The sequence below is a fragment of the Schistocerca piceifrons genome, chromosome 2, assembly GCF_021461385.2.
Source record: "Schistocerca piceifrons isolate TAMUIC-IGC-003096 chromosome 2, iqSchPice1.1, whole genome shotgun sequence".
NCBI classification, from domain to species: Eukaryota; Metazoa; Arthropoda; class Insecta; order Orthoptera; family Acrididae; genus Schistocerca; species Schistocerca piceifrons.
In genome coordinates this window covers 924088191-924115850 of record NC_060139.1, presented here as the reverse complement: position 1 = coordinate 924115850, position 27660 = coordinate 924088191, and the positions used below count along the sequence as shown (strand labels likewise).

Genomic DNA, 27660 nt, shown 5'->3' with positions numbered 1-27660 from the left:
AATAATTTCTAGGCAACACTCACTCTTTCAGAACGATGTGAAGGCCATCCTATAGGAAAGATTTTTGTGGATTTTCCTCTGCTGAGATCGCATCTAACGGGTTTTGCATTTTGTAGCAATATTCTGTCGTTGGCCTCTGGTGTAGATTAACTACTATAACGATAGGAAATGATTGAAAATAGTCCTGAAGGTCTACAACGTCACGATCAAAAACAAATTTTGGAAAATTTTCGATGATAAATTGCTATAAATTAACTATGAAGTCATACAATGTATCGACGAGCTTTTGTATTTAGGGGAGTTGAAGATACAAATTGTTAGGACGAGAGAAGAAATGAAGAAAAGTAATAAATGACCGTGGGTGCTTTTTCGTGAATGAGTAAATTGAGATTAAATATGTCTTAAAGTGTCGCCTTATGGCAGTGAGACACGAACTATGCTATCTAGATGCTGATGACTGCGCGGCGAGCAGCAGAAAGAAGCATATTGGGATAGGTAGCAAACAGAACTAGAAGATGTGATTAAAAGAATATTTCAAAGAAATGGAGAAAGGGAGACTATGAAGGCAGGCGAGTGAATGGTTGATGGGTCAAGTATACTCTTTGAAGGATTACAAGCGAAGGGAAAACGTTAGTAAGACGATCTAATGGAAGGAGGGTATATGACGTCATAAAAAAGGAGCAATTAGTGTAGACACATACAGCTGAAGACTAATTTTTAATGTCTGGAGGAGGCATTTATACAGCGGTGAACATCGAATGGCTGATGATAACAGTAAATGGAGAGTAATTTCATCATTCAAATAGTTTCGATAAATTCATTCAATCAGTAAACTATTTCTCTTTACCTACTTAACATCTACAGTCCCCTTAACACAATTTTCTTTCTATCTTTTTGATAACCCAGAAATGATTCATCAACCATCTATTGATCTAAATCTCTGCAAAAATACAATGGAGACTTGAATGATTTCGAATATCACATTTTTAGCCCTAACATATTATATGTGCTTCTATTTTTATATAGTTACCGAGCTTTATGCAATACCTTTATATCACACACACACACACACACACACACACACACACACACACACACACACACACACACACACACACACGTACTTACTGCCGTTCTGCCTGTACTAGAGATGTGAGTGTAACATTCGAAAATTATGCCACATTGCATGGAAGAAGTTCGTCGATCAAGTGAGAGGGAACCAGCAGTCCACTATTTTTTTGAAACGTTCGTCACTGTAAAATAAATGAGACTGATGACAGAAGAAAATAGCGGATACTCCTCAGATCCATTACCAGACAGATTCAATCTTCTTAAAAATTTTAGTTTCATTTGATATTATGATCTAAATTAGTAAGGTAACATTTCACATTCCTAAATTTTTCATTGGTTTTTGGAGAAAAGTGTCTGTCATATACGACACCTTAGTACTGCCAGAGAAAAGTGTCTGTCATATACGACACCTTAGTACTGCCAGAACACTTGTGAATGAGTTTACGTTATTCTGTAATATATAAGTTCATTACTTTCGCTAGTTCGGTAAAGAAAGTGATATAAATGTACAGTTACAGTATGAAAATGTTAAAAATACTTTAGACAAGCGTACACGGGTTTCTCACAGCGAGGTCAGAGCATGCAAAAATATCGATAGCAATTTGTTCCCTCCAGATAGCACAAATGAGTATGCGCTCTGTGGAGAAAACTCGCATTCTTACACGTTTTCTTGGAAGTAGTCTACAGTGATGAATCTTTCCATAAGCTATGATCTCCCGGAATTGGTGCCGGAACTTTTGTTTTTCTTTCAAGGAGCCATAAACTGTATCCACTTCTTTACTGTCTTCTGCAGATTCGTTGTTTTCATAAAACGAAACATTTCCAAAACGGAGTAGACGCTCTAATTTCTCAGTTTTAAATCGTAGGTAGTTCATTTTTCATTCATGTCTTCAGTGAAATACAGCCTGGCCTGCACTCAATCCACGCAACAGCACGAGCAAAATGAAGCAGATTCAGTATCTTTCACACTGTCAACTTTATTTATTTATTTATTTATTTATTTTGCACTTTGCCAGCACACAGCAGTGACACGATCCACCATTCAACCTCACTCATATTGTCATTATCTTTTCAATAGTAAGATGCGGCCTGATATCGACATATTCTTTGTTTTGCTTTGACCAATGCCTGTACTCTCCCAGGGCATATTTTTCTTCACAGATGAGGCAACAATAATACATTTCTTGTCATACCAATTACTAATGGGGCCCCGTCCTTCACCAGGCAGAGATTGATCGACTGCCTTTTTCATTTCTGAATGCGACTGGAAGTGGTTCTGACCTGGAACTCAACCAGACTGAATTGTTCTTGTGCCCTGACAGCTTGTGACTGAGTGGAGATAGTCTAGTACCTCAACTAATGTGAAATATCGGTTAATATAAATTATAGAACCTATACGTTCAAGAAACTCCAATACAATGTCATATTTCAATTACACGGAGGTGTCAAGTGGTAATTCGTATGTAGATGTGGCAAACGAAATTTTCGAGGCAACAGTGATCGTGCTTTCCACCAATGAATTACTCGATCATAGTTTTGCCGCAGAAACGAGTTATTTTTTCATCAATGGACACCGTCTGTGTACTAAGACTTTGTAAACAGCCAGCTCTGACAGTGTTTAATAAAGGACGATTTTACCAATATTTGTCTTTCGATCTCAGGTCGCCAGCTAACGCTCTTCTTATTGAAAAAAACACGTCTTGACATCCAATCTGCCCATACAGTCGCTCTAGTTCCCATATTCCAATAAATATTTAATCTGGGATAGCGAAGAATAGACATATCTGTTGAGATATCAAAAGATGTCACTCAGTGATTTCCCAAAAGGTGCAAAAGATGGCGATTTATACAGTGCGACAGCAACTGGAAAGCAGCGTAAGGAACATTCAGTATGTTTCGAAATTCCCATTACAAACTTCTAGGACTTGTAGAGCGAGCTGAGTAGACAACACTTTGAATTGGAATCAATGTCCGGGAGCGTACCGTTTCGGTGTACAGCCGTTTGAAAACATGTTTGCTTGGTAGGTGTGCAGAAGGGTAGTCACGGTCGGAGGTGCTTACGTCGGACTGACTGATATCATTTGACATCCTACCTCTCTGATGTAGTTCGAGCCTCATTCATATGCCTATGAGTGTTAGAGCAACATGGTTGAGTACACATCTGCAGATTACGAGTACATTGGCATGAGCCTACAGTATGGCGAAGATGACCCTAATGGAAGAGCTGCTAGTCGCCTTTACAAAATCGTTATCCACAACGTATGACAACATCAAATTCCCTTTTCGCCAGAATTAAGAAATGCCTTCGAGAAAGGGCCATCTTCGCCGTCAACAGGCATGACTGTGGTGACCCATTGAGACACCGAACAACTGAAGTGGAAGAGGCCGTACTGAATCGTCTTGAAGAGAACCCGTCAACAAGAACACTAGCAATTTTTTTGTTGTTAATGACCGGAACCGTAAAACAAGTGATGTACTCGGTCAGGCCCAGCAAGTTATTTTTAAAAGTTGTCGCGATACTAAGATGGTTTCAATTGGTTGTTGCACGGATCCGGTGCGTCTTCAGACATTGATTACTTTTCAAAATATTATGTGCTGTCTCCCCTCTACTAGTCCTAGAAGCTAGCAACGGGAATTACGGAACACTATGAGTTTAAGAAAATATTTTCTTGAATCACAGTCTTTCCCTTGCCGAATGGTTTTTTTCAAATACTGGTGCTAGTGGAAGTGACTCAAACACATCTGCGTGTTGGCAAAGGGGATAAATTTATCACTCACCGTATCTGAAGGAAAGTCGCGTGAATCATAGCCACTTTTTATTAGTGGTGTTCAAACAATGGCTTCATTGCTCACTGGGTATTAATTCGAGCTCTGAGATCATGGAACAGTAAATGTCTCTCAAAGTCTTTTAGTATCTGTGCTTCTGACACAAAGGAAAGGAAAAATATTTACTTAATTTAAATTTACCAAAATCGATAGTTGTAATTCTTTTATCAAAAAGTAATATCACTTGTGCATACTAAGACTAAGGATAATGATTTACTGTTGTCGAATAATTCTTGCGATTTATATTCTAGAGCACATGGAAATACATCTTCCTTCCACTGTGTCTCCTTCAACAGAAGCGTACAAATTCTCGTGTGTTAGAGAGCTAAATATTACTTCGTGTTATTAAAGTTTTCACACAGTATAAAATATTATATCCATTATCATAATACATATTCTAAAGAAGATCACACAAATCAGTGCTTACAGTATCTGGAAATTATTCTGTCTGCCATTTGTTGGATGCACTCAGCGAACAATATTTCGACCCATCAGTTTATGCGAAACACCGTTGAAACCTGCAGGGGTACTTGCAGATATCTAGGGCGCCTGGGAAATTACTTATAGGCGTTACAACGAAGCCAATTCCGTACAGAATTTATTAATTATATTTGTTGTTACAATGTATGGGATGTGAGTAGGGAAAAACAGCATTCACTACGCATACACCAACGCAGAGTACACTGAGGTGCCAAAAGTTATAGGGATACCTTCTAATATCGCTTCTGCAGTGTGTAGTTCATCACAGAATTAACAACACATGCCCGACATAGGACTGGAATGGACAATGTTGTATATGATTTCCTTTCGAGGATAAATGTTTCTTCAATATGTATCTATTTTGGTAAATTTACAACTGCAATTAGAGGACGCAATGTTTTGGGGACATCTGCCTGGCAACACAATGTTATTGTCCATCTAAAGCCATGACGTCCCTGGTTTCAAAACATTTACTACATGATTCTCCCAAAACCTCCATAGTCCACAAACACCATGCCCCATGAGGCCATCCATTTGAAGCGTCCCCTTAGAAAAATTATACAAGACTGCTTAAACTGACACGCAATATTTTTAGCGCAACGCAATCTGAGTTTCAAAAATCCCTACAAAAGAATGGCCCTGACTAACAATAACCTATACGTTTCACAAATCACTTACCTCACAAAAATCTTGGTTACTCGAACTACTGCAATACAGCGAGATCCACTACTGCAAGCTAAATAAAAGATTCAAACTACGGAAGTCACTAACTACTGATAGGCATAGTTAGCAAATGAAAGATTTTAATAGAGAACAAACAATGTATTTACCATAATAGTCATAATATATATAGCAGTTCATGACATCCATTCTTACAAATGTACTGTTTCTGATGGACACACCTCCAGATTATCCATTCTCCAAAATCCGCCATCTCACTTCCCCACATTCACCACTGCTGGCGGCTCACCTCCAACTGCGCAACGATACGCGCTGTTAACATCCAGCTGCCCAACACTACAATGGCCAACAACAATGCAAACCAGCCAGAGACTGCACACAGCACAGCCAGTGATTTTCAGAGCGCTACGTGGCGTTACCAATATAAAAACCTAAACAGCCTACTTACATATTTTTCGATAAACTACACGTACTTTACCATCCCAGGAATCGATCAAGTTTGGAGCTTGTCTCTGCCGGTTTCGTCTGGCCGAATGTCAAGAAAAGCGGTCAGTATTGAACGTAAGCACGCACTGCCTGCCAGCGTTCCAAAATAGGTTGGTATGTACAATCATGATTCGACCGTTTCACCGTTACATGGTGCCGTTTTCAGCATGTCAATTTAGATGCCGTTAGGCCATTTCCTGATTCAAATGGATAATTACATATTCTATCAGCAATGGACAGAGTAACTTGCAGCTTCGCGGCTACAGAAATTCCAGACATCCTTCTTGAAACAAGTCCAAAATGATTTAACAACCAATGGATTTCCCGTTCAGTTGTCCTGCCACAGTAAGAACATACCAAGGCAGGCAATTCGAGTTAGCCCGTATGTGGCGTCCAGCACTATCCAACAATAGATTACCACCCACAAAGTAATTGTCTCGTAGAGCGCTGACAGTACACCTTAAAAATAGGTCTCATATGCTTTGGAGAGTAAAGTACAGTTGCCTTGCCATGGCTTCTTCAAGATGTGTATACGGCTTACAAAGAAGATCCCTGTGCATCTCTCGCAGAACTTCTTTACAGAGAACCGTTCACTCTTCCGGCGGCATGGAACCATTCCATTTACCTACAGGCAAAGCGCTGCCTTAGCCTGTCTCCAAAATGAAGCAAAGTACTACACCCTAAAGATATCACTACCTCAAGTGTATGGACTCCAGAAAATATTCGTCCATAAAACACTGTAGGACTGTGACCACGTACTGCTATGCTATGATACTGTCTGACTGATACTATATCCACCCTACTCAGGACCTCATAGAGTAAGTAGATTGGACCACAGTACTTTTGGCAATTTGCTGCAAGGTAAACCGATCACTGTTATGGTTAACAGGCAATAGCCGGCGTGGATCCTGGAAGACGCCACCAACACTATTTGAGTATCAGTAGCAACATGAGCGATATCACTCATTTTAAGACGACCAAATAATTACAGTGCGAGTTGACTTAACCAGTTCCAGCCTGAAGAGATCTCAGCCAAACTAACGGACAACCTTCTCGTCGTGGAAGGACAACATGGTTAGTAACGCTTCTACGACGGTACACCACCACAGTCATTCTCCCGACAATACTGCCTCTCATCGGAGGCCGATCGAGTATTCGATCACTTCCACGAGGTTTCTCATCCCCAACTTCCTCATCAGATCAAGGCAATTCCACTGCATCAGCCTCACCATCCCCTTCAGTAAAGTTCCACCTGTCTCCAATCCCAAATTTCATTCTCGTCTTGGAGGAGCACATCGGCTACAGCCCCATCTCGCATTTTGACTGTTACCAGCTATACCGGTTCCACCTTCGCATAGCCATCCACGGCACCACGGCACGCGTGGTCACGCACAGTTCTGCGAATTTGAGCAGCAGCATCCTCTTCCCCCATGTGATCCGCACTCCCATGCAGGAGGGGGAAAGAGCGTGAGACCTCTGTGACGACCTAGTAGCAGCCGAGTATTCCTAGGAGAAAATTCTTTGGACATGGCTGCAATTCCACTGTAGGAACAATCTCTGACTCACTCTGCTCTAGACTTCTGTACGCATTTATTTTTTAAGTGCCTCTGTCAATTAAAAAAACTTTGATATTTGCTATTTACGATCGTCTTTATTTCATCTGGCGTATCTCTACCCACGTCTACACTACACGTAAAATGGCATTACAGTTCGAACACTAGCTCCAACCTTGCAGGATAGTCAGACACAGTTTATTCTGGGTCTTCAATCGCTACGTTGCTGATGACTGTGGAAGTGAGTTGTGTGTGCAAAAGACTGATACACTGTTGATCTCAGACGTAAAATGTGTTAGAGGTTGTTTTGATTGAGTGTTTTGCAAGGTTTCCCTCCTTCATTTTTTTTAATAAGATGCTTTCTGTTGTGCCAGTACATTTCAGCTTGCAACTCATAATAGAATAGTCATCTTATGCAGACCCTCACACCTACTGATAATGAAAAATGCAATAACATGAACATCAGGTAATTCATCGCTACTTCTACAGAACATCTGATTGTACCTGGCCTGTAAGTGAAAAGCTCTCTTTATAATAACTTATATATAGGGGTGGTTACAACAAACATAAATGGCACAGGGCAACTATTTAACTTTTAGCAATTAAATGATGTCCTTCTTTATCGTCATTGTTTATTAAAATCCGCCGAAAATAAATATATCAGTCAGATTGTCATCTAAATACACTTCTGGAAATGGAAAAAAGAACACGTTGACACTGGTGTGTCAGACCCACCATACTTGCTCCGGACACTGCGAGAGGGCTGTACAAGCAATGATCACACGCACGGCACAGCGGACACACCAGGAACCGCGGTGTTGGCCGTCGAATGGCGCTAGCTGCGCAGCATTTGTGCACCGCCGCCGTCAGTGTCAGCCAGTTTGCCGTGGCATACGGAGCTCCATCGCAGTCTTTAACACTGGTAGCATGCCGCGACAGCGTGGACGTGAACCGTATGTGCAGTTGACGGACTTTGAGCGAGGGCGTATAGTGGGCATGCGGGAGGCCGGGTGGACGTACCGCCGAATTGCTCAACACGTGGGGCGTGAGGTCTCCACAGTACATCGATGTCGTCGCCAGTGGTCGGCGGAAGGTGCACGTGCCCGTCGACCTGGGACCGGACCGCAGCGACGCACGGATGCACGCCAAGACCGTAGGATCCTACGCAGTGCCGTAGGGGACCGCACCGCCACTTCCCAGCAAATTAGGGACACTGTTGCTCCTGGGGTATCGGCGAGGACCATTCGCAACCGTCTCCATGAAGCTGGGCTACGGTCCCGCACACCGTTAGGCCGTCTTCCGCTCACGCCCCAACATCGTGCAGCCCGCCTCCAGTGGTGTCGCGACAGGCGTGAATGGAGGGACGAATGGAGACGTGTCGTCTTCAGCGAAGAGAGTCGCTTCTGCCTTGGTGCCAATGATGGTCGTATGCGTGTTTGGCGCCGTGCAGGTGAGCGCCACAATCAGGACTGCATACGACCGAGGCACACAGGGCCAACACCCGGCATCATGGTGTGGGGAGCGATCTCCTACACTGGCCGTACACCACTGGTGATCGTCGAGGGGACACTGAACAGTGCACGGTACATACAAACCGTCATCGAACCCATCGTTCTACCATTCCTAGACCGGCAAGGGAACTTGCTGTTCCAACAGGACAATGCACGTCCGCATGTATCCCGTGCCACCCAACGTGCTCTAGAAGGTGTAAGTCAACTACCCTGGCCAGCAAGATCTCCGGATCTGTCCCCCATTGAGCATGTTTGGGACTGGATGAAGCGTCGTCTCACGCGGTCTGCACGTCCATCACGAACGCTGGTCCAACTGAGGCGCCAGGTGGAAATGGCATGGCAAGCCGTTCCACAGGACTTCATCCAGCATCTCTACGATCGTCTCCATGGGAGAATAGCAGCCTGCATTGCTGCGAAAGGTGGATATACACTGTACTAGTGCAGACATTGTGCATGCTCTGTTGCCTGTGTCTATGTGCCTGTGGTTCTGTCAGTGTGATCATGTGATGTATCTGACCCCAGGAATGTGTCAATAAAGTTTCCCCTTCCTGGGACAATGAATTCACGGTGTTCTTATTTCAATTTCCAGGAGTGTATCTCCTTTGACTTACAGTACGCAATTTCATGTGTAAACTATTAAATTAAATACTTCTCACCCTTATTAACTGAAAAAATGTCTTCATCACGTACGTCCTTGTTCCTTCTACAGCTCATAAAACAGTGTACTTACTATCACAAGTCGTTAACGAAACTTCAATAAACGTTCGCTACCGTAGCTGAAGTTACACAGTCTGTATTTTACTCTAATGCTGTTTTAAAAGCCACATTTCCATATAATCAGCGCTAAGTTTCAACCAGCATGGCAGAGAATCTCACGATAACCACTTCCATTCCATCCTCATTCCTACTCATTACATATTGTACAATTCTCACACTGATCTTAAATGGGTGTTGAAAATTCCCGTTACAGAGTACATAATTATTTGAACAGCAGCCCATGTATCGCTTCCTTGCTGCAGCCGTTTGATAACGAGATTGTTAGGTAGGTTTGCAACAGTGTAGTCTTGTTGCGCGGGGTGCGGCGGGGGGGGGGGGGGGGGGGCAGGGGTACTTAGGTCGTATTGGCTGATGTCACTAGCCTCATTTACGTATCTGACTCAGTTCCTTCTACAAGTCCTAGAAGTTTGTAACGGTAATTTCCTAACCCTTGTATATTAACTTTGCTGGCTACAACATTTAATAATACAAGGGGCCTTTGGAAACTCCGTGCAAAGTCCGAGGGATGGCACCAGCGGCGCATATCGAGGTCATGTTTAGTTAGTAGCGTCTTTGGAAAGAATGCACACCAAGCTTCAGCCATGTTGGTCTATTTCTTTGTGTTTGTCATTCGTGTGACTCAAGAAAGTCGATTGATTGTCAGAAAATGGACGAAGAAGAATTTCGTGTGGTGATTAAACATTACATTATTAAAGACAAAACGCGTCAGGAGGCTAAAGAGAAGCTTGATAAACATTACGGTGACTCTGCACCTTCGATTACAGCAGTTTATAAGTGATTTCAAAATTTTTGGAGTGGCCATTTGAGTACAAGTGATGCTGAACGTTCTGGACGCCCTGTGGGGATTACGACTCCAGAAATAATTGATAAAAGCCATGAAATGGTGAAGGATGACGGAAGAGTTAAGGTGTGTGAGATTGCTAATACTGTGGGCATCTCGAATGAACGGGCACATAATATTTTGCATAAACATTTGGACATGAGAAAGCTATCCGCAAGATGGGTTCCGCGATTCCTCACACTTGACCAAAAACGGAATCGTGTGAAGTGTTGCAGGGATGGTTTGGAGGAAGAATCCGCATACTTTAAACGTCGTTTCGTCACTGTGGATGAAAAAAGGATACATTACTATTGACAGCACATGAACCTGTGTTCAGTGTATGCCGCCCTTAGCATCTGAAGATGGTCATTGTATGGCAAAAACCGGTTATGACTGTGTCATAAATATGTGATTGTGTCTATAAATAAAAAAAAGCTTACAAGACAATCAATCACGCACTACATAGACAAAATGGCGTTTTTTCTAAAGCATTACTCCTGACACCAAACAACAATCTAAACATTGGGTTACCAAGGGAGAATCTGCACCAAAAAAGGCGAAGACCATTCCTTTGGCTACAAAGTTTATGGCGACTGTCTTTTGGGATTTGCAAGGGATAATCCACATCGACTACCTGGAAAAGGGTAAAACTATTACAGGTGAATATTATTTATAGTTATTGGACCGTTTGAAAACCGAGCTGCAAAAAAACGCCGGCGATTGGACCGCAAAAAAGTCCTTTTCCATCACGACAATGCACCAGCACACACCTCAGCAGATGTGGTCGCAAAATTAATGGAAACAGGATTCCTACTCGTTTCACATCCCCCCTATTCTCCAGACTTGGCTCCCTCGGATTACTATTTGTTCCCCAATTTGAAGAACTGACTGGCAGGACAAAGATGTTATTCAAATGAGGAGACAATTCCGATTATTCGGAAGGGATCAACAAATTAGAACAGCACTGGACGAAGTGTATAAGTCTAAAAGGAGACTATGTCGAAAAATAAAAATGGTTTACCCCAAACACGTAAGAAGTTTTTATTTTTGTACAGACTTTTCAAAATCCCCTCGTAAATAATATATATTTCTTACAAACATTAAAATATGTAGAGGTACTTATAAGACTTTGTGTCACACATACTTGCATTAAAACAAGAAATAAGGAGACAGTGTACCCTAAAGAAAAATCCGTCATCACAAGCATGAAGAAGTGAAACAAAATTAGACACACATATGGCAATGAAGAACTAAAATAATAATACTCGTTAACCTTTAAAATTTGCTGCCCACTGCTGAAATAAGTCAGAAAGAAGTTCTTTTTGCGTCTTTGCGTTTATAAGAACCAAATTAATTTAGCCGTTATGTTTAACAAAAACAGTTCAAACGCTAATAATTAGATATATTTTTGTATTTTTGCGTTCCATGATCGTATCTCCATCTAATATAATTAAAAGGATCCATTTTATAGCCAAAAAATGTTTCACCGCGTTTTTGGAGTTATCATTGCTCGTTTATTTTCTCTGGAAATATGATGGCACAAATTCTGTGAGTTTATATTCTGTAGACACCAGAGTGTCGCTGCTGTTTTCGTTACGTTCCTGAATATTGTAAACAATGAAATAAGTTTTGCAGCACTAACTTTACTCAGTAAAGTGATTGTTGTTTGAATTTTTTTCAGTTACTACATAGTATATTCCATCTCTAGATTATATATTCTGTTTTATACGCCTGTCTTTACATTTCGCTCACAGAGCTGTAATAAATGCAGCAAGGCATCTGCAACAAGGACGGCAATTTGTTTTGCCTCAATACATGTTCTGAAACTGCGTGATTAGGCCTAATTTTCCGATGGAGGTATTGTCTGGCAGTACCAGTACTCTAGACGATATGCTGTAACTATTTTAGATACGTTACTAGAATGGGTGCTCAAAGAAAACACAAAATCAGATGTTGAAAGTAGAACAAGGTAGACACACAGCGACAAACACGTTCCCCTACATTCTAAATTTACTTAAAGTTTTCCATAAAGTTTACAAAAGAAACAAATGATGTTGATGTTGATGGTAATGAAGATTTCACTATTGTGGTGAACACGCTTGGTTACAGACAATATACCAAATGTAGCTTTTATTGAAATTTATAAAGCATTTTTACAAGATATGTAAACAAAGTGTTTCAATTTTTTGGGTGTTTCCCTAAATTTAATATGAATAATACAAATAATGTATGACAGAACATATATTAATAATTTAAACAGAAAAGCTCAATCTGAAATAACCCATGTAATTATTCACGAGTGCCTTGTATCATTTACTCTTTTTAATTCACATATCTACGATGTCATATAGAAACGGCAAATTTTTTTAGCAAAACTTTAATTTAAAACTTTACCCTAGACCAAATGCTCTTTTGTAGATGACAATTCGTGTCATACGAAAAGAATGTTGATATGCAACGAGGATGGTATCTGCTTTTGAAAGTAGAAAACGAATGTAATTCAAATACCTCTAAATTAAACACAGAGGTCAAGAAAGTTGGAGAATGTGAACTTTTGTCTTGGGTATGGTCATAATAGCATATCAAAACATGGAGTGGACAGAAAGCTACAGAGATTATAGTAAAATGAGATCTAGTGTTTAAAATATATATAAAGTAATGACAGCACCAATGATGTGTGGACAATAATGTTACGTGACCTCTGAGACCAGTACCTGTCTACACAATGCTTAATAGGACGAGAAATGAGCTACAGGGAAACAAATATATTTTATCTAACAGATGAAATAATGAAGTCCAAAATCAAATTGAACATCATAGTGACAGATTAGATTATCACGGTGCAGAATAAGGAATGGAGTGAGTAGATGTGCGATTGTCGATCCTTTTAATTAAAACAAGCTAGAAACATTCATTACAACAATATTATTACTAGTAAAAATATGGAAAACAAATCTACAATTTACAGTAATCTCTTTACGAAAAGCCCTCTTGGCTTTTGTAATCACCCGAACTAAATAGACCCAATCTGTATTTACGATTTAAGAAAAACCGACTTGCTTTTGAATTAAAAGATTTAATTAAAGGAATCTGTTTTTATAATATAATGAAAACACTTGTCATTACCAAACCTGAACATTAACCACTTTGCCTGTATACACCTGATACATTACGAGAATATTACACACTTGAATAAAGATACAATGTAAAGTTAGCCCGTAGCAACAATCCAATTCAGAACCATAAAAGTAATTATTCAGGCTCAGGTCAACGTTGTAGTAATGTGGCCATTTCGTGACTCCATCCATCGGAGCTAAGTAGGAACTAGCGATCAGCACTGTCGATAACAAGAGCAAACACATCGCTTGCTGTTCGGCTGCCCTTCCTGAAACACTCCGCAAGCTACCCCCCCTTATCGAAGCCCAGCGGCTCCAGAAGACGACTGCGACAAAACAATAAGGCATATAGAAAAAGACACATAGCAGTGAACAGAGCATTTCTACAAGTTGACTCTGGAGGTACTTCAGAATACCCTGTATGCTATGCAATGCAGATGCATCGGGCCACTGTATTGTTGCTCTCCTCCGTGGCAGCTAACACCATGGCTACGCAGACTATCGTCTCGATGCCTAGTGCTGAACAGTTATCAGCAGATCGCCTCTTGAGTTGGCCATATGTAGCAACAGTTGCAATCTACGCCCATAATTATTTGCTGGATATATTCTAATCTCTGTCTTCCTCTACATTTTTTACCCTCTAAACTTCCCCTAGTAGTATGAAAATTATTCCGTAATATCTTAACGGATGTTCTGCCATCCTATCCCTTCTTTTTGTCAGTGTTTTCCATATGTTTCTTTCCTCGCAGATTCTGCGGAAGATCTCCTCATTCCTTACCTTGCCAGTCCACGTAATATTCAGCAGTCTTCTGTGGCAGCACGTCTCAAAGGTTTCGATTCTCTCCTGTTTCAGTTTTCTTACAGCCCGTGTCTCGCTACCATAGAATGATGTGCTCCAAACTTACATCCTCAGAAATTTCTTTTTCAAAATGATACATCCGTTTGATATTGGCAGACTTCTCTTGGGCAGGAATACCGTTTTTGGAGGTGCCAGGCAGCTTTTGAAGTCCTCTTTGCTCCATCCGTCATGGGTAATTTTGCTGTCTAGACAGCAGAAATCCTTAACTTCGTCTACTTCGTGATCTCCAGTTCTAATGTTAAGTTTCTCGGTGTTCTAATTTCTACTAGTTCTTGTTAGGTTCTCTTTCTTCGATTTACTATCAATGCATTTTCTGTACTCATTACACAGTTCATTCGATTCAACACACCCTGTAATTCTTCTTCGCTTTCACTGAGGATAGCAATGTCATCAGCTATAGCCTTTCATCCTGAATTTTAATCCTACTCTTGAACCTTTATTTTTTGGCAGACATTGGTTTTTCGATGTATAGACCGAACAGTGGGGGCAAAATACTACACCAATTCCTCCAATTTAATGGCACCACCTCGCGGGTTCTCGGAACGAGAAGAATTTGCTGAGTACAAGAAAGCAGAAGCCAGAAGACAGTGCTGAGCTATAAGACAATCAATAATTATCGTTCATCAAAAGAAAAGACGCAGAAAACAAAATACTGGAAGGCAAAGGGGATGTAACTGCCAGACTGTTGAAAATAGGTGGCAGAAATTTAGATCCGATGTTTAAAAATGTGTGACGAGAAATCTAGTGTTGCAAGAGAATTGACAAAAATGACAGTGTGATTTACTTTTCTCAGTTTTTCAGAAAGCAGAATTATTATACCGGGTGATCAAAAATTCAGTATAAATTTGAAAACTGAATAAATTACGGAATAATGAGGATAGAGAGGTACAAAATGACACAGATGCTTGGAATGACATGGGGTTTTATTAGAACCAAAAAAAAATTACAACAATTAAAAAAAATTCCGAGAGATGGCGCTTCATCCGATCGGAATAGCAATAATAGGCATAAAAAAGTAAGACAAAGCAAAGATGATGTTCTTTACAGGAAATGCTCAATATGTCCACCATCGTTCCTCAGCAATAGCTGTAGTCGAGGAATAATGTTGTGAACAGCACTGTAAAGCATGTCCGGAGTTATGGTGAGGCATTGGCGTCGGATGTTGTCTTTTAGCATCCCTAGAGATGTCGGTCGATCACGATACACTTGCGACTGCAGGTAATCCCAAAGCCAATAATCGCACGGACTGAGGTCTGGGGACCTGGGAGGCCAAGCATGACGAAAGTGGCGGCTGAGCACACGATCATCACCAAACGACGCGCACAAGAGATCTTTCACGCGTCCAGCAATACTTTGTTTTTCTTTGGTTCTAATAAAAACCCCATGTCATTCCAAGCATGCGTGTCAATTTTACCTCTCTATCTACATTATTTCGTGGTTTATTAAGTTTTCAAATTTATATTCACTTTTTAGTCATTCGGTATATAAATAATTTGAGAATAGTTACCTCACTTTCAGTCGGCTACAAAATTTTCTATAAAGCATTACTTACAAGTGTACGATACAAAGGTCACTTACTTATATAGTATCACTCGGAATTTCTAAAAAGGTGATCATGAGCAGAAAACATTCTGAACATTAAAATCATCCACTAAATTCTCAAAATTATACAGTGCGACATTCTAGAAGAATCACAAGTTGATGAAAACAGAGGTGAAGTAATCTAAGAAACTTTGACCAATATGATGTCAAAAATCGAAAACAAAACAAGAGGCAGACACATGTATGAATTAGGCGATCACTATTCATTTTATTTCTGGAAAAGGTAATGGGATAATGACAGAATGAAACTGAAGTTACAGATATTAATAAGAATTTCCTAATTAAATTTCGCCTTCATTGTCTAGTATTTGCTGAGGACATGACAGTCCTCTCTAGACTGTGGAGGAGTTCCATGAAGTGGGCTCGAAATTTCATATAAGAGGACGTGTGCTGTATGTGAAGGACCAGATCGCATTGTTCTTTTTTTTCTGGAAGGAAGGTCTCGGAAACCGTATTGATGTAAGTAACGTGACCTGCCGGCAGGGAGATGTCGCTGAACGGCACAGCTGCGGGCCTGGACGTGGGTCCGCTGAGGTTCGAATGGCTGGACCACGCGGTCTTCCTGCTGATGCTGGTCGTCTCCGGGGCGGTGGGCGTTTACTACGGCTTCTTCCGGCGGGAACAGACCACCTCCAAGGCCGACTACCTGCACGGCGGCAAGCGGATGGGCGTCCTGCCCATTGCCATCTCCCAGATTGCCAGGTACCATCAAACCACACAAAACCAACCTTCTTAACATCGAACTTGCTTCTTCTTTATGCATCCTCGGGAGCGTAAAATTCCAGGCATTGTTCTCCATTACATTAGAATTAAAATATACGGGCAACTGCAGCCAAATAAGAATTAGCAATACAAATGCTAGTAAATAAGTACCACAAACAAGAAATTAGTCACCCGTGCCACAAGAAGCTAACAACGTCTAGCCTTGATGATTACCTCCTTTTGATGAGGAAGAGCACATTCAAGTTTCTCCTTGCGTAACATAACATTCCAAAGCTCCTCGCTGGTCCCATGTAGCCACCAAATTGTGGGCTTATGGCGATGTTGATGCCTAAGTTTCACTCACTGTCCCAAAACCCAGGTATTTTAGGAACAAATTTAATAATTTAAGGAGCCAGTTGAGGTACAATAGGGTGTCAGAGTGCTCGTAAAAGCAGGAAACTTACGCTTGCAGCCGTGTGAGCACGGCTGTTGTTTTCCTGGAACACGGGAGTCTTTACAGCATACTCTTCATGAAGATGTAGAAGAAACGTCTAACAATACCACCACTTGCTAAGTAGGTTAGAAATCAGATTAATAATGTTGCTCACGCAGCAATGTTCGCTTTATCGGGCAACAACAAAGTTGTTGACTGTGGATGGTATCGTCAGAATGGAAATAATGAAGTAACTGGGAAAAAGTCATTAATTTTGGTACTTATCTTGAATGGATTCCCACGTAGATTTCGTCGAAGTTGTTATGGGTCATCTTGTTGCTTCTAGGGTGATTCCACTTTGACTGCTAGAAGGTCCAGATCTGTATTTTAGCAATATCTGAAGAGCTAACAAATGCGTTTTTCAGGAAATTTTTAATGATCAAACAATCCCAGATCAGAACAATGGTATGGTTGAAATAATTTTTGACTTCGCGCTCACGATCCACATTTTTATTAAACATCTTGTAAATTCACATATACTTCTTCTTAATTGTCACATCATCAAGAAAACAGTTTTGTATCAAACTGCATGTATTTAATTTCCACTTTAACTGAACACAAGGCTTGCCTGTTCTTTTACAAAGCGAAATAACAACTTATCTTCAGCAAAGTGAAACAAAGACTGCTCTGTGCGCATTCGCACCAGAACGGTCACAAGTAAGTTAAAGATTATGACAGTCTCACAGAAATGAATACACACAAGAACCATGTCATTGTAATAAATTGATACATCGGACTACCTATACATTAATAAAACCAAATGTGAATATTGTCACAAAAATACACTCCTGGAAATGGAAAAAAGAACACATTGACATCAGTGTGTCAGACCCACCATACTTGCTCCGGACACTGCGAGAGGGCTGTACAAGCAATGATCACACGCACGGCACAGCGGACACACCAGGAACCGCGGTGTTGGCCGTCGAATGGCGCTAGCTGCGCAGCATTTGTGCACCGCCGCCGTCAGTGTCAGCCAGTTTGCTGTGGCATACGGAGCTCCATCGCAGTCTTTAACACTGGTAGCATGCCGCGACAGCGTGGACGTGAACCGTATGTGCAGTTGACGGACTTTGAGTGAGGGCGTATAGTGGGCATGCGGGAGGCCGGGTGGACGTACCGCCGAATTGCTCAACACGTGGGGCGTGAGGTCTCCACAGTACATCGATGTTGTCGCCAGTGGTCGGCGGAAGGTGCACGTGCCCGTCGACCTGGGACCGGACCGCAGCGACGCACGGATGCACGCCAAGACCGTAGGATCCTACGCAGTGCCGTAGGGGACCGCACCGCCACTTCCCAGCAAATTAGGGACACTGTTGCTCCTGGGGTATCGGCGAGGACCATTCGCAACCGTCTCCATGAAGCTGGGCTACGGTCCCGCACACCGTTAGGCCGTCTTCCGCTCACGCCCCAACATCGTGCAGCCCGCCTCCAGTGGTGTCGCGACAGGCGTGAATGGAGGGACGAATGGAGACGTGTCGTCTTCAGCGATGAGAGTCGCTTCTGCCTTGGTGCCAATGATGGTCGTATGCGTGTTTGGCGCCGTGCAGGTGAGCGCCACAATCAGGACTGCATACGACCGAGGCACACAGGGCCAACACCCGGCATCATGGTGTGGGGAGCGATCTCCTACACTGGCCGTACACCACTGGTGATCGTCGAGGGGACACTGAATAGTGCACGGTACATCCAAACCGTCATCGAACCCATCGTTCTACCATTCCTAGACCGGCAAGGGAACTTGCTGTTCCAACAGGACAATGCACGTCCGCATGTATCCCGTGCCACCCAACGTGCTCTAGAAGGTGTAAGTCAACTACCCTGGCCAGCAAGATCTCCGGATCTGTCCCCCATTGAGCATGTTTGGGACTGGATGAAGCGTCGTCTCACGCGGTCTGCACGTCCATCACGAACGCTGGTCCAACTGAGGCGCCAGGTGGAAATGGCATGGCAAGCCGTTCCACAGGACTACATCCAGCATCTCTACGATCGTCTCGATGGGAGAATAGCAGCCTGCATTGCTGCGAAAAGTGGATATACACTGTACTAGTGCCGACATTGTGCATACTCTGTTGCCTGTGTCTATGTGCCTGTGGTTCTGTCAGTGTGATCATTTGATGTATCTGACCCCAGGAATGTGTCAATAAAGTTTCCCCTTCCTGGGACAATGAATTCACGGTGTTCTTATTTCAATTTCCAGGAGTGTATGTCTGTTCCTTCGCAGAAAAGTAGTACGATATTTCTGGTATCGAGAACTGGGGTTGGAGTGCCGTAATGGTCACGTAAATAAAGAACCATTCAAAACGGCAACACTCGACTACTGATAATGTTTAAATAAACATCCTCTTCACGATAACCAGAGGGAGTGAGCCCACATCTTGATATAACAACCACAACCAAAACAGTAAAGAAGGACCTCTGACTTGAAGTTCACTCTTTATTCTAGGTGGGTTAAATGCGTTGTTGGGCTGTCTGTGTGCTCAACGCCTCACATCACATGGAAACGACCTCAGCACCTCGTGGTAGCAAACTATTCCTAAACTGTGGATCAACAGCGTGAGGAGGCAGAAGGAACTGCCAAGGGATAGCTGTCCATATGATTTTTTTTAAAATATTATTTGGTCATGAGTCAGTAGATTGTTCTGATACCACTCGCAACTAATTCCTCTCCAGTGCCAACCTCTTCATCTCAGAGCTACACTCGTGTGGGTAGCACTAAGCGTCATCAGTGAACATTGTCCTCTTTCTTTATTGTTTGGCCCACAGACGACGTGTAACCTGAAGCACTCCTGTGAGCAATGGCCTTCTGATAGGTACACGAGTCATAATGTTGATTTATGCAGTTGTCTACACAATGTTTGCTCCGAAATTGAGATATGGACATACACACACTGACAGCAGAAATTCTTGTAGGATTTCAAACTAACTGTCGTTAACAAAGTTGTGAAACTCGTTTACCACTTCTGTCCGTTAGAGTCTTTCTACAATCGTGTTACATGGTTGTGAATGGTACACCATTCCTTGTAAAAGCGTTGCACATTTCGCTTTGATACAAACAAATCGGGAAACTTTATTCACGGCACGTTTAAACACGATAGATGCTTACGTTATACTGACGACCCTTTACACAGCGTTGATTCCACGAAATCAACTGGCACATTCACATCTTTCCAGTGCCATGACGTGCTCTAGAGATGTAGGGCCTCATAATCGGCGTTCGAAGGTGAGTGCTATGATCTTGTAAGGTGGTGACTAATTATTTGTCCACAGGGAATATACCGTTTTTACTGGCAGGGTCCCAGGTAATATCTAAGGGAAGGAAACAAATAAATGTAACCTGTTTCAGAGTTTTTGAGGAAGTGTAAGATTACCTTCCAAAAACAACAACGATCAAAGTATACATTCATTACTCAAAACGTCATCTCGTCGACCTAGCAACTCTTCAGAACTAAAACCCATTGGAAGACATCTATAAATCTTTGTCTAGTTCTCGGTCTCTGTTAATTAAACACAAAAACTCTTCAGTACTCAGTATGGCTTCGGTCACAAAAAACAAAGTGTACGGTTGTTTAAACTTGTAAAGACGGCTTGCAAAGTTTTGTGTTGGGTGGCATTTGGAACTTGAAATCAACTGTTAAGCAAGGACAATCTAATTTTAAATGTCGAAATTTTTCTCCAATACCGAGATGAGTGAAAATGACACGACGAGAAGAAAATGTTCTGTCTTTAGTGATTCGAACCAGGCAAATATTGCTGTTGTTTTCTAGCCCTGAATAATTAATATCAGTTCATTTCACCAGCAGAGACACGTATAGAGCTAGAAATACCGTCACGAAATCATCTATGCTGACCGGTAGTCGAAAACACACAATGCTGGAATAACTTTGGTTTTGAATGTATAAGATCTAGTTTCCACTAACACTTGAGACAACCATTTTTAATCGTTTATAACGAATACGAACAGATCTATTTTACCTCTGTCAATACCAACGATATTACGCAGTGTTGAAGCCTGACTTTAAATCCATATTAGACATGATATCCCCTTATTACTGACCAGTAGAGGGTCAATGTTGGTTGGGCCATGACAGCGGAAGAAGTTATTGTAAGTGTAAACTCTGTAGAGAGTAAGCTTTCATGTATCAGAAATTTTATTTTACTAATGAACCAATCGTCATGTAAGGTCACTGGGCACTGATTTTTTATTGTATTTGGGCTTGAGATGAAAGTATTGGTGCTGGACTGAGATTCGAACTCAGATCTTCCTTTTCACAGGAAGAGACAATTGCATCATTTCCAGAATGAAATTTCCACTCTGCAGCGGAGTGTGTGCTGATATGAAACTTCCTATCAGATTATAACCGTGTGCCGGACCGAGACTTGAACTTGGGACCTTTGCCTTTCGCGGGAAAGTGCTCTACCTTGTGTGAGCACTTGCCAGCGAAAGGCAAAGGTCCCAAGTTCGAGCCTCGGTCCGCCACACAGTTTTAATCTGGCAGGAAGTTTCAACTGAACCATTTCGTTGTTTCCCCAATATTTCAAACGAAATGTTCGATTCTGTTTTGTGAATCCAGATACAGCATAAAGTTTGTTACCATGTCATTTCACGTTATTGTAGGTGCACTCTAAACTAGAGATTAATAGTAATTATTAGTTTTAACGTCTCTTCACGTATTGTCAACAGTATCAATAGACGTCTGTTTTGACTCCCAGTCAGTCGGCCGCTGTGGCCGAGTGGTTTAAGGCGCTTCAGTCCGTAACCTCGCTGCTACTGCGGTCGCAGGTTCGAATCCTACCTCGGGCATGGATGTGTGTGATGTCCTTATGTTAGTTAGGTTTAAGTATTTCCAAGTTCTAGGGGACTGATGACCACAGAAGTTAAGTCCCATAGTGCTCAGAGCCATTTGAACCATTTTGTTAAGTCCCCTAGTGCTTAGAGCCATTTGAAGCATTTGATCCCCAGTCAGACACAGAACTTTTAATTGTGTCATTTCAGGTTCCCATGTGGCACTCCTACCTAGAAAAAGAGTTCAATAGTTCATGTTTATTCGAATATTGTCAGCAAAGATGACATTTGCGAGGGCTCGATTTGCAGTCAGCACAAAACATTTAGTGATATAGTTTCCAGTTCAGACATGCGTACATGTGGTAACGATGAAATAAACTAATATTTAATGTCTGTTCATAGCTAAGAAATGACGGCGATAGCTGCTGCGTTTGAATACCAGTCAGACGAAAATTTTCGTCTCGTCATATCACTTTCAATAATCTCTCTACAGGTGAAAATTTCGATGCCTGACACTTGAATGTGCTTAATTAACCGTCGATTAGGTGTTCGAAACCCCATCCAATACAGAACTTTAAACCATATCATACCAAGGTTAAACATGCGTATTTAGTTTTATATGTGAATAATACCATATTTATAACATTTCGTGGTTAGTTAACAGGGTCATCTCCAGTACAAAAAGTATCGTCATGTAATTTAAAAATTTAAGCTAGCGTTATGAAATGGAATTTGTTGTAAAAACTTCTTTACACACGTTAACGTTTGATTCATCTCTAATAGCGTGTTTCCTGATATTTATTTTGTTATGCTGTTAACGTGCTATTAGAATAATAGCCAAACAGAATAGTACTCTCTAATGAAAATTTGCAGTAACCATTTTGTAGAGTCAAACGATTGTACCGAAAAGAGATTAGAGAACGTGCTAGAAAGTTACGTTATATGGTTTGCTTACAAAACAGGCTGAAAATTCAGCTCTTGAGGATAGTTCTCAGCACAGTATAAGGGGCAGTCAAATGATAACCGCCGGCCAAGGTGGACGAGCCGTTCTAGGCGCTACAGTCTGGATCCGCGCGGCCGCTACGGTCGCAGGTTTCTATCCTGCCTCAGGCATGGATGTGTGTGATGTCCTTAGGTTTAAGTAGTTGTAAGTTCTAGGGGACTGATGACCTCAGAGCCATTTTTGAACCAAATGATAACCTAACATCCACCACAACGGGACCGTGGAATGCTTCCAATTCAAAGTATTCAACATACGCGTTAAGACATTCATCCCACTTGGAGACAAGATGATCAATTCCGGATTTGAGGAAAGCGATAGACCACTGACGGATCTGCAACAACACCCGCTCTTGAACTTCCTCGTCCGACTGAAACCGACATTCACGCATGTCTTTCTTCAGTTCACCAAAGATGTGAAAATGACACGGTGAACCATCCGCAATGTACGGAGGATGCTGAAGTGTTTCCCAACCAAATTGCCGGAGCATATCCTTCTTCAGGACTCCACAAATATGGGAATTTCACGGGGAGAGATCGGGACTGTATGGAGATGTGTAAGGACATCGCAGAGAAACTTCTGCAACGTATCAGTAACTACCTTGGCAACATTTGGGGCCGCATGGGATTAGCCGAGCGGTCTATGGCGCTGCAGTCACGGACTGTGCGGCTGGACCCGGCGGAGGTTCGAGTCATCCCTCGGGCATGGGTGTGTGTGTTTGTCCTTAGGATAATTTAGGTTAAGTAGTGTGTAAGCTTAGGGATTGATGACCTTAGCAGTTCCATTAGATTTCACACACATTTTTTTTTTGAACAACAATTGTCTCACAGTCGGTTAAATGTACACCTTTGGAATAATAAACAGTTCACTTAATTTTTTTCGTCTGCCTCTTTTCATTTGACTGCCCCTTATAAATCGTCATTGTTTAGGACTCCAGCGTCCCATTTCCTGCCATACTGATTCTTCTTTCTGACGATTATCGTGAACGTCGGTCTGCTTTTCATGACCTAGTGTAAGAAAACGATAAACGACAATCTAAGTTTGTTGTTCGAACGTACATAGCCGGCATGCCTCATTTCTGACATTTTGAATGAGGTACGATGTCTGTTAGAGAATTTATCATGTTACCTTGAAAGTTGATTTAGAACAAATCTAGTTTTTCTGTGGCAAAACCACCTGGTCAAAAGACGTAATGGTTTTCATTAACGTTTGCATTATTTAGCTATTGAGGCACAAAATGATTAAAAATAAAAATTACAGTATGCAAAGAACCATTTACACAGTTACACTTTCCGTGCTCCGTCCACGAAAAGAAAAAAAACTGTTGTAAGCGGTAAAGTTAGAAGTACCTTCTCTGATGCATCTTAGAGTGGTTTGCAGATTGTAGATGTAAATATTATAATATATTCAAAACTACTATGTGTCCTCTTCGAATGCACAAGTGAGCTGGCGATGCTATAGCAAATTGATAGTATAGTTACACGATGGTCAACCATATTAAAGGCACACATCTAGTATCATTTTAAACCGTATATTTTAGAGATAAGGAACTACGCTGTTTATACAAAGAGATTCTTATTAACGTTTAAAAGATACCGAAGCGACATGGGTAGTGTGAGACACATAGGCTCGTGAGTGCCGAGAAATATCCCAAAAACGGAAGTGCAGAACATGTGACGTCACCTGAGGATGCACGTCGCCGCACGTGCAGCGGTTGGGCTTGGGCATGAACAGATGATTGAGCGATGCAATACTTGCACTGGAGCAAACGAAATACTTCCATTGGAGCAAACGCTGCATATTTCTGACACCTTATGTAAATGTGATCTGTTGTAAACGTAGAGGTTACAAAATTAATGTTCCCGCAGTAACTAAGTGAAAGACATTTTTATTTTCTGTTTCGTTCGTTTTGTCCCTTCTTACATGTATTATTTCCTGGTAACGATACAATTAGGAAGAATCAACTGATCTGCTTGTGACGCTATGAGGTGGGTTTTTGATGTATTGCACTTTGCAATAAACCAGCGGAGACGACAAGATCATAAAAAATAACAAATTTTACCTCAGTGAAAACATATAATTGTCTAACGTATAAAAACGTTCTGCCTGCCAGACGCAAGACTCTAACCATGTGCCCCACGCTCTAAGTACGCGCACGTAGGCCCAAAGCTACACCGACGTGAGTACGTGATTTAGGTTGGGATGACCCTAAGCGCCTGGCCCATAGAATCAACCACTACAGATGCGGCGAGGTACGTTATCTGATGACGTTACATGTTCAACTTTAATTTCTCACCCACTTTTCGGGCATTTCCCGACATTTGCGGCCCATGTGTCTTATATTAAATTGCTTGTCTGAGCGTGGACCACATCGCTTCTTTCGTTATCCACGTCCTTGTCACTTTCTTTCTTTTGTGAGTAGCACGTGGTTCTCAATTTAACGGACGTGGATGGTACCTCTTCTAGAAAATGACGACCATAACGTCTATCTCGGCTTCTGGCTGGTGTTGATTCCAATGGTCTAATGTCTTCTCTTGCAGCTACCAAGTCCACGATAACATTTTTGTAACCTCCATTAGAGGTATTTTTTGGTTGGTGACACCTTTGTACAAAATAAAACCATTCACAGCAGATTTTCTGAAAATATGAACGACACGTTTCTTTCCACCGCTTCATTGTTTTGCTTGCGAATGGGTAGTATCTGTAACGCTGACTGACACGGTCTACATCAGTCTGTTTGCCTTATAATCTACAACAATTTTCGGCTTTATTGTTGTTGCTAACCTGCATTTGAACGTGTAGAAACGTCTTTGGTGTTTGCCTGATATTTTGCGATGAGAGAGTGTACATCAGGTTTATTTTTTCAGTTCAGGGCTACAATAGGACTCTTCCCCCAAAAACGTCATTTACTTTGCTTCAAATTTCTTCTTTTGAATCACTTTGGTAGGCCTTTCCTGTTCACATGACAGTTTCGAGACAGTTAGTGCCTGATGTTCCTACCACAAGTTTAGTAAAGGCCCACTTCTAATTGACTTCTGCTGCCCGTACTGGACATAACACAATCCATCCTGCAGCCGGCAGTTTGGTAGCTTGCTGGATGAGGCCTCTTGGCAAATGGAAAAGCTGCGCCCATACTTGATATGGGTGCCGTCCACAGGGCCGATGCACGTGCGCCCTTATGGCGTACGGGCATAGTGGTGAAAATATGTAAGCGCCGGTAACTCGGAGGCTACATTTATATTCGTAAGACTTTGAAACTCTTCGAAATGAACTCTGAAGGCGCCGTATGAAGTAGCAGTAGAACGGTAGTGGGAAGGAAGAAATCGGTTCCATTTGGTGGCTGGTAACTGGAGTAGATGTACTGCAAGGAAAATTAGTTCACCTGGGACTAATATGCTCTAATAATTTATCCCTTGTAGAGGAACTACGGATTCCGTTCCCTACATGCACAGCACGTTGCTACCCTGTAATTAATTTGACAGTCACTGTATCTTGCCAGGAATAAAGTAACTTCTCTATATCTCCTTTACTTAACACAAAAAGATAATGTGTCGCAGAAAAACGAGTACCAAAAGTTTAATATGGAATTTAGCCAACAGTACAGCTTCCGACTACCAGAACCAAGTTCAGAGTCTTACTGTTAAATGACCCCTAGACTGTCACCCGTAGAGAGTGAAATGAGGAGTCTAGATGACAGTAGATTTGTTCAGTTCATTTTTTTATTCCGGCCCTCAGCCATAGCACATCAGGAACAGCTTGATGGAGGCGTTCAGTTGCCTCTCATGTGGGGCAGAGCGTGGTGTCAATCGAATGCCACTGTCAGAAACTTCTCTAGCTGATGACAGTGTCAGGGCGCAGCTGAAGATGTCTGTAAACTTCCTCCGGCAAGTGGGTGGGTCCCTCGTGATTCAGGGCAGGCTCTCCTGTCTGCAGACCCCGTATTGCATTCTGCGATGTCGCTCACAGGTACGTGAAGTAGACTGTGATACCGAGACGAGAATGATTTAGTATGCGATTGGCTGAGTACTTATGCACTCCAGACTATGTTCCTTTACAGCTTTAGGCGTGTACTCTAAAGATTTCTGTGGGAGGCAGTAAGGAAAGGCTTCAGTCCTGCTGCTAACGTATTGCAGCAGTCGGCTCTGATTTGCTTTGCAACGCGTAACACTCTCGCCCGCCGGCAGGTGGCTCTGTAACAACTCACTTAGGGTCTGGGGGAATTTTTTGACCGAATATGGTCGACACGCCACATTATATTAGCAGCTAGTTGTGGGCACAGAATGCTCTCAACTTGAAGAACACATTTCTAGGATCACACATGTGCGCACAGAAACAAACATACAAAACACACACACACACACACACACACACACACACACACACACACACACACACACACAGATGCAGACACTCATCTTAAAAGAGGAAAATCCAGATTCAACACATATTACACAACTGCAGCTAGGTGACCTAGCGGTCATTTTATGGAGCCCCTGAAGTGAGTCGAAACGACTGATTATCCAAATTCAAATGGCTCTGAGCACTATGGGACTTAACATCTGTGGTCATCACACACATCCATGCCCGAGGGACGATTCTAACCTGCGACTGTAGCAGTCGCGCGGTTCCGGACTGAGCGCCTAGAACCGCACGGCCACCACGGCCGGCGACTGATTATTCCGCAAGAGGGAATGATGACGGGGCGGCTCTCCACATGGAAGCTCTTCACAAGTTTACGTTCTGGCGGGAGGCAGCTGATGAAGGCGAGAGAGAACAAACGGGATGCCCTGTGGTTTTATAAAAGCTCGGTTCGAGTTTTCCGTTGGAGAGGCCTGCCACAACCGGCTCCAGTACCAACACATGCTGTGGTGCCCAGAAAGTACCGCCACCCTCACTA

The 27660-nt window shown here is 42.2% G+C and overlaps 1 protein-coding gene across 1 annotated transcript in view; it reads left to right on the top strand.

Annotated features, from left to right (window-relative positions):
• Positions 1-27660, top strand: part of LOC124775989 (sodium-coupled monocarboxylate transporter 1-like) — a 150717-nt gene that overhangs the window by 5896 nt on the left and 117161 nt on the right. The window contains exon 2 of the mRNA XM_047250830.1: positions 16266-16484. Within this exon, the coding sequence (XP_047106786.1) occupies positions 16270-16484 (215 nt within the window). The 5' untranslated portion in view covers positions 16266-16269. The remainder of the gene's footprint in view (positions 1-16265; positions 16485-27660) is intronic.